This window comes from Oncorhynchus gorbuscha, linkage group LG22 (genome assembly GCF_021184085.1).
Source record: "Oncorhynchus gorbuscha isolate QuinsamMale2020 ecotype Even-year linkage group LG22, OgorEven_v1.0, whole genome shotgun sequence".
Lineage (NCBI taxonomy): Eukaryota > Metazoa > Chordata > Actinopteri > Salmoniformes > Salmonidae > Oncorhynchus > Oncorhynchus gorbuscha.
In genome coordinates, this window is record NC_060194.1 from 300,902 (window position 1) to 316,036 (window position 15,135).

Consider the following 15,135-nt stretch of genomic DNA (forward strand, 5'->3'; position numbering starts at 1 on the left):
TGGAGAGGCAATCACGACGGCGCAGAGGAAAGCCCGTGAGTCAGCCCCAAAAATGTATTGGGGGGGGGGTCTCAGTGGGAGAGTGGCAGAGTCTGGAGATAGACCTGAGCCAACTCTCCTTGTTAATCGTGAGGAGCCAAGGAGGAGACCAGAACCAGAGCCGGTGTTTGAGGTGAGCGAAGCAGAGACTGTGAAGGAGTTCATGGGGAAGGTGGAGTGTAGAGTAATGAGGGAGTTGCTAGCTTGCTGCTTTAGGTACAAGATTCGTCCGATGGAGCGTGTCGGAGATTTGATGGCACCTGGGTCAGCGCTCCATACTCGTCCTGAGGTGCGTGTTAGTCGTCTGGTGAAAAATGTGCCATCCTCACGCACTAGGCCTCCTGTGTACCTACCTAGCCTTACACGTCCTGTGCCAGTCCTGCTCTCAGGCTCTCCAGTACACCTTCACGGTCCAGTCCATCCTGTGCCATCTTCACATACCAGTCCTCCGGTAGCAGCTCCCCGCACCAGGCTTCCTGTGCGTGTCCTCGGCCCAGTACCACCAGTGCCAGCACCACGCATCAGGCCTACAGTGTGCCTCGCCTCTCCTGCGCTGCCGGAGCCTCCCGCCTGTTCAGCGCTATCAGAGCCTTCCTCCTCTACAGCGCTGCTGGAGCCTCCCACCTGTTCAGCGCTTCTAGAGCCTTACTCCTCTACAGCGCTGCCGGAGTCTCCTGCCTGTTCGGAGCAGCCTGAGCTGCCAGTCTGCATGGAGCAGCCAGAGCTGTCAGTCTGCATGAAGCAGCCAGAGCTGCAAGTCTGCAAAGAGCTGTCAGTCTGCAAGGAGCTGCCAGTCTGCAAGGAGCTGCCAGTCTGCAAGGAGCTGTCAGTCTGCAAGGAGCTGTCAGCCTGCATGGAGCAGCCAGAGCTGTCAGTCTGCAAGGAGCTGCCAGTCTGCAAGGAGCTGCCAGTCTGCAAGGTGCTGCCAGCCTGCATGGAGCAGCCAGAGCTGCCAGTCTGCATGATGCAGCCAGATCTGTCAGTCTGCATAGAGCAGCTAGATCTGCCAGTCAGCCATGATCTTCTAGATCTGCCAGTCAACCAGATTCTTCCAGATCTGCCAGTCAACCAGTCTCTTCCAGATCCGCCAGCCAGCCAGGATCTACCGGAGCCTACTACCTGCCTGAGCTTCATCTCAGTACTGGGCTTCCTCTCAGTACTGGGCTTCCTCTCAGTCCCGGGCTTCCCCTCAGTCCCGGGCTTCCCCTCAGTCCCGGGCTTCCCCTCAGTCCCGGGCTGCCCCTCAGTCCCGAGCTGCCCCTCAGTCCCGAGCTTCCCCTCAGTTCCGAGCTGCCTCAGTCCCGAGCTGCCCCTCAGTCCCGAGCTGCCCCTCAGTTCAGTGGGGTTCTGGGTGAGGACTATTAGGCCATGGTCGGCGGCGAGGGTGGATTATCCCAGGACACGAAGGGGAGGAACTGACATTAATGGAGTGGGGTCAACGTCCCGAGCCGGAACCGCCACCATGGACAGACGCCCACCCGGACCCTCCCTATGGCTGTGTTGTGCGTCCGGGAGTCTGCACCTTAGGGGGGGGGGGATTCTGTCACGCCTTAGTCATTGTATTTTGTGTTTTCATTATATATTTGTTCAGGGCAGGGTGTGACATGGGTTTATTGTGTTGTTGTATTGGGGTTTTTGTAGGCATTGGGATTGTGGTTGATTAGGGGTGTGTCTAGTATAGGCTTGGCTGCCTGAAGCGATTCTCAATCAGAGTCAGGTGATTCTCGTTGTCTCTGATTGGGAACCATATTTAGGTAGCCTGGGTTTCACTGTGTATTTCGTGGGTGATTGTTCCTGTCTCTGTGTAGTGTTAACCTAAATACAGCCTGTCTGGTGTTCTCGTTCCGTTTGTTGTTTTTGTATTTATTAAGTTATTTCATGTATCGTCATTTGTTTCATTAAAGACGTGAGTAACCACCACGCTGCATTTCGGTACAGAATGACTGGAATTCTGATAGACTTTGGATTTTAATATAAATATATAATTTAATCGTATGTAGTAGAAAGCAATGGGTTAAAAGAAGCCTACATAACCACCCCATAAGTAAAATTTAACATCCATAAAGGCCAGCTATGTAAACTTTAACATTGATTTATCTTAGATGTCGTTCAATTGGTAACACACATTTTTGTCTTCTAATGCCTCTTAATTAAGGGGAAGGTAACTGAATGTAATCAGATTACGTTACTGAGTTTGGTTAATTAAAAAAATGTACAATTTTGTACAGGTAACTAGTAACTGTAACCGATTACATTTAGAAAGTAACCTACCCAACCCTGGCTGCAGCCTTAATAAGACAGACAAAGCAGGGTTTGATATGTATGAGCATGGCAATATTCAAGTCGCTGAGGAGGTTGTAGTTATTTACTGATGCTTTAGGTCCACTGCCTCCAGTGCAATAGGCCTGAACGAAAATATTCCACACGATTCCCCCTTAAGGGGATGGAGCGACCCACAGCATCCTGGCCTGAGCCGATCACATTTTCCCCTACCCTTCCCTTGTTTGCCGGGTTTCTCCTGAGGAGAAGCTCTTTGCGTCCGGGTTTAATTGGAGGAGATCCTTTGCAGTCGAGGAGGAGAACGTTCGCCAGGAGCGTCTTTGAATCTACTGGGCCGCTGCTGCAGTCTATTACCACGCAGCCCAAAAAAAACCTGACATGCACTTCACCTCCCAAGGTGAAGTACATTCTCTTTGGTGTGATTTTGAATATGTGTTTATTAATTAAATGCAATTCCAGGGCTTTTAATCTGTATCTCCCAGTCTCTGGGCTGCTGCATGGCCATTTTTCAGGGCAGGAGGTGAAAGTCATCAGGTTGGCAATCACCAGTGCTTTCTCCTGGCTCGCCTTCAAGCGACACCACAACAGCTATTCTCACCGAGACCACACACACACACACACACACACACACACACACACACACACACACACACACACACACACACACACACACACACACACAAAACACACAGACAAACACACACTAATTATGGAGAAAATGAATAGTCTGCCTTTCATACAAATATGTAGATGGGCTGTGGCATGAACATCTCTTTTCATTCAAGCCAGCAGAGCTCTTTATGTGCCGAAAACGATATGAGCAGTCATCTCTGATTCTAATGAAGATGATAAAAGGAAAAAAGCTCTCGATTTCTCTTGAATGGAGCAGTACCACAAAGTAATACAATACAATTTGCATTTATATAGCTAGCACTCTTGATGCGTTCATTCATTCACCCCCCAAAATGTAACTTAAAAAGGGAAAGGAGTTTCTGGCAATGAGACTGAAAACATATGAGTCAATCCAAAGCTATAAAATTCCTTTGTGACCCTCAAAAAAACAGACCTGGGTTGAAATACTATAATAAATTAATCAAATATTTTGAATGGTTGCTTTAGCCTGCCTGGGGTGCTAAATTGGCAGGGTTTGAAGTTTTGCGAATAATCTATTAGTTCCATTGCATCAGGCAAGCTCAATCAAGCCCAGCTTAATTTGAAATGGTTTAAATAGTATTTGAACACAGGTCAACTAAGAACCTGGTGGTGAGTTGGGGTAATTGTATTGGATCTTTCAAATATTGGCATTCTAAATTACCATAGGCATTCTGTCATGTCTTTTTAGGGATGAGAGGCTCTCCAACAGACAGAAAAATAAATTATGAAATGTGGAGGTGCTTCTCCTCCACCTGAGCACAGAGCAGAGGGAGGCAGCGGGAGCCAAAGTGAGACGATGACAGAGGCTCTGAAATATGAAGCATTCTTTCTTCTCGCCATCTCTCTTTCTACTTCTATGGGCCTTTCTCTTTCTCTCTCTCTCAGGGTTGCTTTCTCACTCTTGCTTTCTCTCTCTGTCCCTCTCCTCCACAACACAATGAACTGAGATGCTATATTCTAGGGTATTTCTAAGGCACAAAGGATTCGGATGCTTGCTGTATACACAGATGCCTCAAACAAATAGAATCAGGATCTGTGTTTGAATACATGCCAGTGCTGATGGAAAGCATATACTCTGCAATGAAATATAGTTGACGTTGGAACCTTACATACACTTAGGTTGTCATTAAAACTCGTTTTTCAACCCTTCCACAAATGTCTTGTTAACTATAGTTTTGGCAAGTGGGTTAGGACATCTACTTTGTGCATGACACAAGTCATTTTTCCAACAATTATTTACAGACAGATTATTTCACTTCTAATTCACTGTATCACAATTCCAGTGGTTTACATACACTACGTTGACTGTGCCTTTCAATGGCTTGGAAAATTCCAGAAAATTATTTAATAGCTTTAGAAGCTTCTGATATTGTTTGAGTCAATTGGTAGTGTACCTGTGGATGTATTTCAAGGCCTATCTTCAAACTCAGTGCCTCTTTGCTTGACATCATGGGAAAATCAAAAGAAATCAGCAAAGACCTCAGAAAAACAATTGTAGAACTCCACAAGTCTGGTTCATCCTTGGGAGCAATTTACAGACTCCTGAAGGTATCACGTTCATCTGTATAAACACCATGGGACCACGCAGCAGTCATACCATTCAGGAAAGAGACTCCTTCTGTCTCCTAAAGATGAACGTACTTTGGTGCGAAAAGTGCAAATCAATCCCAGAACAACACCAAAGGACCTTGTGAAGATGCTGGAGGAAACAGGTACAAAGTATTTATATCCACAGTAAAACGAGTCCTATATCGACATAATCTGAAAGGCCGCTCCACAATGAATAAGCCACTGCTCCAAAACCGCCATAAAAAAGCTAGACTACGGTTTGCAACTGCACATGGTGGCAAAGGTCGTACCTTTTGGAGAATTGTCCTCTGGTCTGATGAAACAAAAATATAACTGTTTGGCCATAATGACCATTGTTATGTTTGTAGGGAAAAGGGGGAGGCTTGCAAGCCGGAGAACACCATCCCAACCGTGAAGCATGGGGGTGGCAGCATCAAGTTGTGGGGGTGCTTTTCTGCAGGAGGGACTGGTGCACTTCACAAAATAGATGGCATCATGAGGCGGGACATTATGTGGCTATATTGAAGCAACATCACATGACATCAGTCAGGAAGTTAAAGCTTGGTCACAAATGGGTCTTCCAAATGGACAATGACCACAAGTATAATTCCAAAGTTGTGGCAAAATGACTTAAGGACAACAAAGTCAAGGTATTGGAGTGACCATCACAAAGCCCTGACCATAATCCTGTAGAAAATTTGTGGGCAGAACTGAAAAAGCATGTGCGAGCAAGGAGGCCTATAATTGGCGGCAGGGTAGCCTAGTGGTTAGAGTGTTGGACTAGTAACCGCAAGGTTGCAAGTTTGAATCCCTGAGCTGACAAGGTACACATCTGTCATTCTGCCCCTGATCAAGGCAGTTAAACCACTGTTCCTAGACCGTCTTTGAAAATAAGAATGTGTTCTTAACTGACTTGCCTTGTTAAATAAAGGTTAAAAAACGAATTTACACCAGCTGTGTCAGGAGTAATGGGCCAAAATTCACCCAACTTATTGTGGGAAGCTTGTGGAAGGCTACCTTAAATGTTTGACCCCAGTTAAACAATGTAAAGGTAATGCTACCAAATACTAATTGAGTGTATGTAAACTTCTCACCCACTGGGAATGTGCTGAATGAAATAAATCATTCTCTCTACTATTATTCAGACATTTCACATTCTTAAAATAAAGTGGTGATCCTAACTGACCTAAGACATGGAATTTTTACTTGGGTTAAATGTCAGGAATTGTGAAAAACTGAGTTTAAATGTATTTGGCTAAGGTGTATGTAAATGTCTGACTTAAACTGTATTATATTGAATTTATTTGAATTTTTTATTGTTTTATTGACTGTACACACAAAATAACCCATGACCTCAAAGGAACATGTGTACATCTGAAAGAACTAGATAGGCTAGATGGAATTTTCACTGTATTACTTATAGCTATCAAAGGGAAAGATGGAGCTACTACCATATTGCTTATGCCTATCAAATGATTTCAGATCTACACAAAGTGCCTCCATGGCGAAGGGACTGTTTTTGGACCAAGCCTCTTGTCTTCATCTTCCAAGTCAGCAAGAGGCTTATATCCATAAGAACCAATCATGAATGACAGAGTTTCCTTATACTGCCAATAAGAAGGCAAACCTTCTGACTGGTACACAGCAGCCCTTTTCAGATGCATAGACCAAAATCCAACAATTGATTCCCAGCTTTCCAATGTTCATTACTAAGTTATCTCAAAACTTTACAAATGGTCTAGCTGTCACGCCCTGACCGTAGAGATCTTTTTATGTCTCTATTTTTATTTTGGTCAGGGTGTGATTTGGGTGGGCATTCTATGTTCATGTTTCTATCTTTTCTATTTCTTTGTGTTTGGCCAGGTATGGTTCTCAATCAGGGACAGCTGTCTATCGTTGTCTATGATTGGGAATCATACTTAGGTAGCTTTTTCCCTCCTTCTGTGTGGGATCTTGTTCTTCGTTTGTGACCAGGTAGGTTGCACTACGAAGCTGTTCGGTTGTCTTTTTCTTTCTTCATTGTTTTGTTTTGTCTAAAAGTTTCACTTCAACAATAAATATTATGTGGAACTCAAGGAACGCTGCGCCTTGGTCTCATCCTTCTGACGACAGCCGTTACACTAGCTGTTCCACCCTGCATAAGAGTGAGCAGTGTCCTGGCAAACAGCTCTATTTTGTTATTCTGTGAGATCTCTTGTAAAATTAATTTGGGAGATGGACTACTCAATTGGTCATGTCTCTATTTGTTTCCTATAAAGGGAGAGATTGTATGTAAGTCAAGTAGACCGACATCGTCAAATGTAATTTAATATGAACTTCCCCTGTTACCTTTCTGAACAGGGCTTCGACCAGTGATTATAATAACAGTAGGACTACTGTTATAACAGTTTTAAGTTGTTTCCAAATCTAACCAAGGCTTTGCTTCCGTGATGGGAATGAGGGTACATTGATAAATTAGTCGTTTAGCAGACGCTCTTATCCCGGGCAACTTACAATAAGTGTGTCAACAAAGTCAAGCACATAACATAATCGTTGCTAATAAAACCTGTTACATTAATTACTTTCAGGGTCATCTGTATTGTATTCCTGTCTGCCTGGGACACAAAGTTTCAAAAATAACTTCATACTCGCTAAGCTAGCGTGCTTACATTTACCCTACCATAAGGTTGTTGTTTACAGTAACTTCTTCACATCTCACATGAGAGAATAAGTGTAACACTTTACATTAAGTTGCTCTTAACACTATTATTACTACAGTTATAAAATTGTTACATATTACTTCAGTAAATACTTAGCAATTACATATAAATAGATTTTATTTTTTATAACAAGTTGAACTTTTCCACATTTTTCCATACAACGTCCTTTAAATAAAGAGGGATGATTGAGTCTTAAGTATTGAATTAGGGCTGCATGGCATCCATCAGCTCTCGGTCCCACCCGCTGTAATTAAATTTGCCCAAACTAAATCCCATGTACTGTCTTGGAGTGTGTCGGGCCAAAGCCCATCACTCAGGATATGACATGCATTTCGACGCCGCTTATTTGATAGGATGGTTTATGTGCTGACGAACGGGCACATTCGTTGAGGGGAGAAAGCAGTCAGAGACTGATAATTGATGTGTGTTGGCACGACAACGCCATATTCCTTCATCGGGTGACATTTACAGAGGGGCCAGTTGAGATGTGGGGTTAGTTGCGATACAGGAAGTGAAACGGATGAATACTAAATTAGCGTGTCTGAAACGAGCTGGGTTTGTACTCTCGCTGGCATAATTGGTGTTCGCCACGTGCCATTGGACAAACGAGGAGGCTTGTGTTAGCCAGGTTCATTTGTCTCCCTTTATCACTGTTGAAATATATTGTGTTTGATAGATGCACACACACATGAACACCCACAGATAGACACGTTCACACAGACACATGTACTCACAAACACACACACGCACGCACGCACGCACGCACACACACACACACACACACACACACACACACACACACACACACACACACACACACACACACACACACACACACACACACACACACACACACACACACATTTGTTTAACTATTAAAATTATATTTTCCCTAACTTTAACCCCTAACTCTAACTCCTAACCTTCATTGTAACCCTAACCCCTAAGCCAATAATAGGCTTTTTCTTTGTGGGGAACTGCGAAATGGCCCCATTTGTCTGGATTTTCCTTGTTTTACTATCCTTGTAAGTACTTCTGCTCCCCACAGGGATAGTAAACCAAACACACACACAAACTCTCTTTTCATACTCCTGAAGAGTCTGGAGAGGGTTGACTTGAAAATTATGATGGTTTCAATATTAGAGGAGAAAAAAGCTAAGAGCCTGGCTTGTGACCCAGGTGCCTCAAGAGACCGAAATTAAATAAAGCTTTTCAGTCAGAGAAAAAGTGTTTCTCTATTTGAAACAGAGGGAAAGACAGAGCGGGGGTGGATGGGTAGAGAGGGAGAAGAGCAACATAGATTTCCTGTTTGAGATGATATAGAGCATTTCTTTTCAATCTCCAGATACCAGTGAAGGCTGTTGAGGGGAAAACGGCTCTAAAATAATGGCTAAATTTGAGTTTATGAAATGAAATGAAAAGTAATGAAAACAAGCCCAAAGATTTTATTTTTTATTTTATTTATTTTCACCTTTATTTAACCAGGTAGGCAGGTTGAGAACAAGTTGTCATTTACAATTGCGACCTGGCCAAGATAAAGCAAAGCAGTTCGACACATACAACAACACAGAGTTACACATGGAGTAAAACAAACATACGATGTGAGCAAATGAGGTGAGATAAGGCAAAAAAAAGGCCATGCTGGCGAAGTAAATACAATATAGCAAGTAAAACACTGGAATGGTAGATTTGCAGTGGAAGAATGTGCAAAGTAGAAATAGAAATAATGGGGTGCAATGGAGCAAAATAAATAAATAAATAAATAACTACAGTAGGGGAAGAGGTAGTTGTTTGGGCTAAATTATAGATGGGTTATGTACAGGTGCAGTAATCTGTGAGCTGCTCTGACAGTTGGTGCTTAAAGCTAGTGAGGGAGATAAGTGTTTCCAGTTTCAGAGATTTTTGTAGTTCGTTCCAGTCATTGGCAACAGAGAACTGGAAGGAGAGGCGGCCAAAGGAATAATTGGTTTTGGGGGTGACCAGAGAGATATACCTGCTGGAGCGCATGCTACAGGTGGGTGCTGCTATGGTGACCAGCGAGCTGAGATAAGGAGGGACATACCAGGCAGGGTCTTGTAGATTACTTGGAGCCAGTGGGTTTGGCGACGAGTATGAAGCGAGTGCCAGCCAATGAGAGCGTACAGGTCGCAGTGGTAGGTAGTATATGGGGCTTTGCTGACAAAACGGATGGCACTGTGATAGACTGCATCCAATTTATTGAGTAGGGTATTGGAGGCTATTTTGTAAATGACTTCGTCAAAGATGAGGATCGGTAGGATGGTCAGTTTTAGAGATACCCAGTAGGCTTATGTTTTTGTTTTTACATAAAGCAATTATATTAATAGCATTGATTCTAAATCTCCTTAATTCAGAATGTGATACGAAAAACCCTGGCGCATTATGTTTCTTCACATACGGAGTCAGATGTGAAATAAACTTGTTGTCCAATATTTGCATTTTAATAACTCGAGATTCAGTGGCTGTAATTGAATGAAATCCATGGTAATAATGAGCGAAGTTTGTACACAGGGGAAAAATAATAAACTATGCAAATCCATGTTACACCACCTCTAATAAATAAGAAATGACAGAAAAACACATTTTCTTGAAAACAGATCCCCGAAACCGAGGGCACCTGGAGTACGCTGGTACCTGAGAAATGTAAAGCATGTTGTACACTGATGTATTATGTTTAACAAGATATCCAAGAACGGCAGTTGGTAATCACAGATATCCTTGACCAAGAACGGCAGTTGGTAATCACAGATATCCTTGACCAAGAACGGCAGTTGGTAATCACAGATATCCTTGACCAAGAACGGCAGTTGGTAATCACAGATATCCTTGACCAAGAACGGCAGTTGGTAATCACAGATATCCTTGACCAAGAACGGCAGTTGGTAATCACAGATATCCTTGACCAAGAACGGCAGTTGGTATTCACAGATATCCTTGACCAAGAACGGCAGTTGGTATTCACAGATATCCTTGACCAAGAACGGCAGTTGGTAATCACAGATATCCTTGACCAAGAACGGCATGGTAATCACAGATATCCTTGACCAAGAACGGCAGTTGGTAATCACAGATATCCTTGACCAAGAACGGCATTGGTATTCACAGATATCCTTGACCAAGAACGGCAGTTGCTATTCACAGATATCCTTGACCAAGAACGGCAGTTGGTATTCACAGATATCCTTGACCAAGAACGGCATTGGTATTCACAGATATCCTTGACCAATAACGGCATTGGTATTCACAGATATCCTTGACCAAGAACGGCAGTTGGTATTCACAGATATCCTTGACCAAGAACGGCATTGGTATTCACAGATATCCTTGACCAAGAACGGCAGTTGGTATTCACACATATCCTTGACCAAGAACGGCGTTGGTATTCACAGATATCCTTGACCAAGAACGGCAGTTGGTAATCACAGATATCCTTGACCAAGAACGGCATTGGTATTCACAGATATCCTTGACCAAGAACGGCAGTTGGTATTCACAGATATCCTTGACCAAGAACGGCAGTTGGTATTCACAGATATCCTTGACCAAGAACGGCATTGGTATTCACAGATATCCTTGACCAAGAACGGCATTGGTATTCACAGATATCCTTGACCAAGAACGGCAGTTGGTATTCACAGATATCCTTGACCAAGAACGGCAGTTGGTATTCACAGATATCCTTGACCAAGAACGGCAGTTGGTATTCACAGATATCCTTGACCAAGAACGTCATTGGTATTCACAGATATCCTAGACCAAGAACGGCATTGGTATTCACAGATATCCTTGACCAAGAACGGCAGTTGGTAATCACAGATATCCTTGACCAAGAACGGCAGTTGGTATTCATGTGTTCCAGAAATGTGCTGATTCTGCAAAGACTGAGGTGTGTGAAGAACAGAACAACTTGACTTAATCTTAACACGCAATTCCCAGCTGTCTTGTAAAAAATGTTTAAACCAGATCAAGTCATTTCAACAGTCTCAAAGGATTATTCTACACTGCTCAAAAAAATTAAGGGAACACTTAAACAACACAATGTAACTCCAAGTCAATCACACTTCTGTGAAATCAAACTGTCCACTTAGGAAGCAACACTGATTGACAATACATTTCACATGCTGTTGTGCAAATGGAATATACAACAGGTGGTAATTATAGGCAATTAGCAAGACACCCCCAATAAAGGAGTGGTTCTGCAGGGGGTGACTACAGACCACTTCTCATTTCCTATGCTTCCTGGCTGATGTTTGGTAGCATGAGACGGAGTCTACAACCCACACAAGTGGCTCAGGTAGTGCAGCTCATCCAGGATGGCACATCAATGTGAGCTGTGGCATGAAGGTTTGCTGTGTCTGTCAGCGTAGTGTCCAGAGCATGGAGGCGCTTCCAGGAGACAGGCCAGGACATCAGGAGATGTGGAGGAGGCCGTAGGAGGGCACCAACTCAGCAGCAGGACCGCTACTTCCGGCTTTGTGCAAGGAGGAGCACTGCCAGAGCCCTGCAAAATGACCTCCAGCAGGCCACAAATGTGTATGTGTCTGCTCAAATGGTCAGAAACAGACTCCATGAGGGTGGTATGAGGGCCCGACGTCCACAGGTGGGAGTTGTGCTTACAGCCCAACACCGTGCAGGACATTTGGCATTTGCCAGAGAACACCAAGATTGCCAAATTCGCCACTGGCGCCCTGTGCTCTTCACAGATGAAAGCAGGTTCACACCGAGCACATTTTGACAGACGTGACAGTCCGGAGATGCCGTGGAGAACGTTCTGCTGCCTGCAACATCCTTTGGCGGTGGGTCAGTCATGGTGTGGGGTGGCATTTCTTTGGGGGGCCGCACAGCCCTCCATGTGCTCGCCAGAGGTAGCCTGACTGCCATTAGGTACCGAGATGAGATCCTCAGACCCCTTGTGAGACCATATGCTGGTGCGGTTGGCCTTGGGTTCCTCCTAATGCAAGACAATGCTAGACCTCATGTGGCTGCAAGAGGAAGGCATTGATGCTATGGACTGGCCCACCCGTTCCCTAGACCTGAATCCAATTGAGCACATCTGGGACATCATGTCTCGCTCCATCCACCAACGTCACGTTGCACCACAGACTGTCCAGGAGTTGGCGGATGCTTTCGTCCAGGTCTGGAAGGAGATCCCTCAGGAGACCATCCGCCACCTCATCAGGAGTATGCCCAGGCGTTGTAGGGAGGTCATACAGGCATGTAGAGGTCACACACACTACTGAGGCTCATTTTGACTTGTTTTAAGGACATTACATCAAAGTTGGATCAGCCTGTAGTGTGGTTTTCCACTTTAATTTTGAGTGTGACTCCAAATCCAGACCTCCATGGGTAGATACATTTGATTTCCATTGATATTTTTTGTGTGATTTTGTTGTCACTAATAAAACACTAATAAATAAGCGATATAATACTAAGCACAGGCAAAATCCTAGAGGAGAACCCGGTTCAGTCTGCTTTCCAACAGACACTGGAAAACAGGAATTCATCATTTGATATATGAGTAAATCTATAGTGTCACTGGTTTGATTTTGAAGTGCTATTGCCGCTTTCCATGTTGTCTGTAGCTTGTGAGGTGTGGAAACACTTTGTTGCTTTTATGAATTTTGTCTTGCTGCTTTTTGTTCTATGTTGCTATGTCTGTATGCTACGTCTTGCTTGTCCTATGTTCCTCTGTCCGTATGCTATGTCTTGCTTGTCCTATGTTGCTATTGTTTATATTGTAATTGTTTTCAATAACCTGTCCAGGGACTGCGGTTGAAAATGAGCTGGCTGGCTAAAACCGGCACTTTTACTGAAACGTTGATTAATGTCCCTATAAAAATTAAACTCAAACTCAAACTCAAACTATTAACACAAAGACATGTAAAGTGTCAACTTCTGATATTGTCTCAATAACTATCTGACTCCCACAACCTCAAAATGTGTTTGTTTAGTTGTCTGGGGGGGGGGGGGGGTGTTATTGAGTGCAGAGCAGAGGACCACTTTCCATTGTGACAAATGGAAAATAAAGCTGTTTTATTTTGTAATATAACCTCATCTCTACCCCTGTAGCTGCACTCAGACGTGGACAAGGGTGAAGGGCAGGTGAAGTACGTGCTCAATGGCCAGGGAGCTACCTCCATCTTCACCATTGACGAGAACACTGGTGATATCCATGCCACCAAGCGTCTGGATCGCGAGGAGCAGCCTTACTACACGCTCCGGGCTCAGGCCAGGCACCGCCACACCAACCTGCCCGTGGAGCCAGAGTCTGAGTTCGTCATCAAGGTCCAGGATATTAATGACAATGAGCCCAAGTTCCTGAATGGGCCCTACTCAGCCAGGGTCCCCGAGATGTCCCCAGTGGGTGAGTAACATTAAGTGACATCAACCCAACTGGCAAAACCGAGCAAAAATAGTTTTTAGTTGGAGTTATCTAATTTCAACCATCTAATTTCAACCAGTTTTTCCTGCTGGGAAGTCCTATGGAATGGTGCAAAAAATGCATAGTGGGTGACAAGAAATAGGCATACACTGTGTAGCTTAAAGGACATTTTGTTTAACTTTCTTACACTGGACACAAATATGAACGCAACATCTAAAGTGTTGGTCCCATGTTTCATGAGCTGAAAAAAAAAGATCCCAGAAATGTTCAATACACATGAAAAAAATGTTTCTCTCAAATTCTTTGCACAAATATATCGACGTCCTTGTAAGTGAGCATTTCTCCTTTGCCAAGATAATCCATCCACCTGACAGGTGTGGCATATCAAAAAAATGATTAAACAGCCTGATCCTTACACAGCTGCACCTTGTGCTGGGGACAATAAAACGGCACTCTAAAATGTGCAGTTTTGTCACACAGCACAATTCCACAGATGTCTCAAGTTTTGAGGGAGTGTGCAATTGGCATTTTGACTGCAGTAATGTCCACCAGAGCTGTTACCAGAGAACTGGATGTTAATTTCTCTACCATAAGACACCTCCAATGTTGTTTTAGAGAATTTGGTAACTGCCTTACAACTGCTGACCATGTGTAACCACGCCAGCCCAGGACCTCCACATCCAGCTTCTTCACCTGCGAGTTGATCTGAGACCAGCCACCCGGACAGCTGATGAAACTGTGGGTTTGCAGAACCGAACAGAGTGCCCCCATGGTGGCGGTGGGGTTATGGTATGGGCAGGCATAAGCTACGGACAGTGAACACAGTTTCGTTTTATCGATGGCAATTTGAATGCACAGACACACAGTGACAAGATCCTGAGGTTCATTGTTGTGCAATTCATCCGCCGCCAACACCTCATAGTTCAGGATGATAATGAATGGCCCCATTTCCCAAGGATCTATACACAATTCCTGGAAGCTGAAAATGTCCCAATTCTTCCATGGCCTGCATACTCACTAGACATGTCACCTATTGAGCAAGTTTGGGATGCTCTGGATCGACGTGTCAACAGCTTGTTTCAGTTCCCTCCAATATCCAGCAACCTCGCAAAGCTATGGAAAAGGAGTGGTACAACCTTCCACAGGCCACAATCAACAGCCTGATCAACTCTATGCAAAAGAGTTGTGTCACACTGCATGAGGCAAATGGTAGTTATGCCAGATACTGACTGGTTTTCTGATCAATGCCCTTACCTTTTTTTATCCCATAGAGTTGATGTCCACGCACCAGCGGGAATCTAATTAGCATGAAAAAAATCAGCATCACTGTCAGTTTAAGATAGAGATATCTTGGATGCTTTTGCATTGGATGCTTATGAATCCACCGCATTCACCGATGTCACACTTCCGCATCTACGGTGAAAGGTGACAGAGCTAGAGTGGTATTTGTCAGACCATGAGACATCCCGAAAATTGGTCTCCTCACAAAATTGT

The 15,135-nt window shown here is 44.1% G+C and overlaps 1 protein-coding gene across 1 annotated transcript in view; it reads left to right on the top strand.

Moving 5' to 3' along the window:
* LOC124009912 (cadherin-7-like) overlaps positions 1 to 15,135 on the top strand; it is a 166,737-nt gene that overhangs the window by 54,712 nt on the left and 96,890 nt on the right. Inside the window, exon 3 of the mRNA XM_046322164.1 lies at positions 13,329 to 13,623. Within this exon, the coding sequence (XP_046178120.1) occupies positions 13,329 to 13,623 (295 nt within the window). The remainder of the gene's footprint in view (positions 1 to 13,328; positions 13,624 to 15,135) is intronic.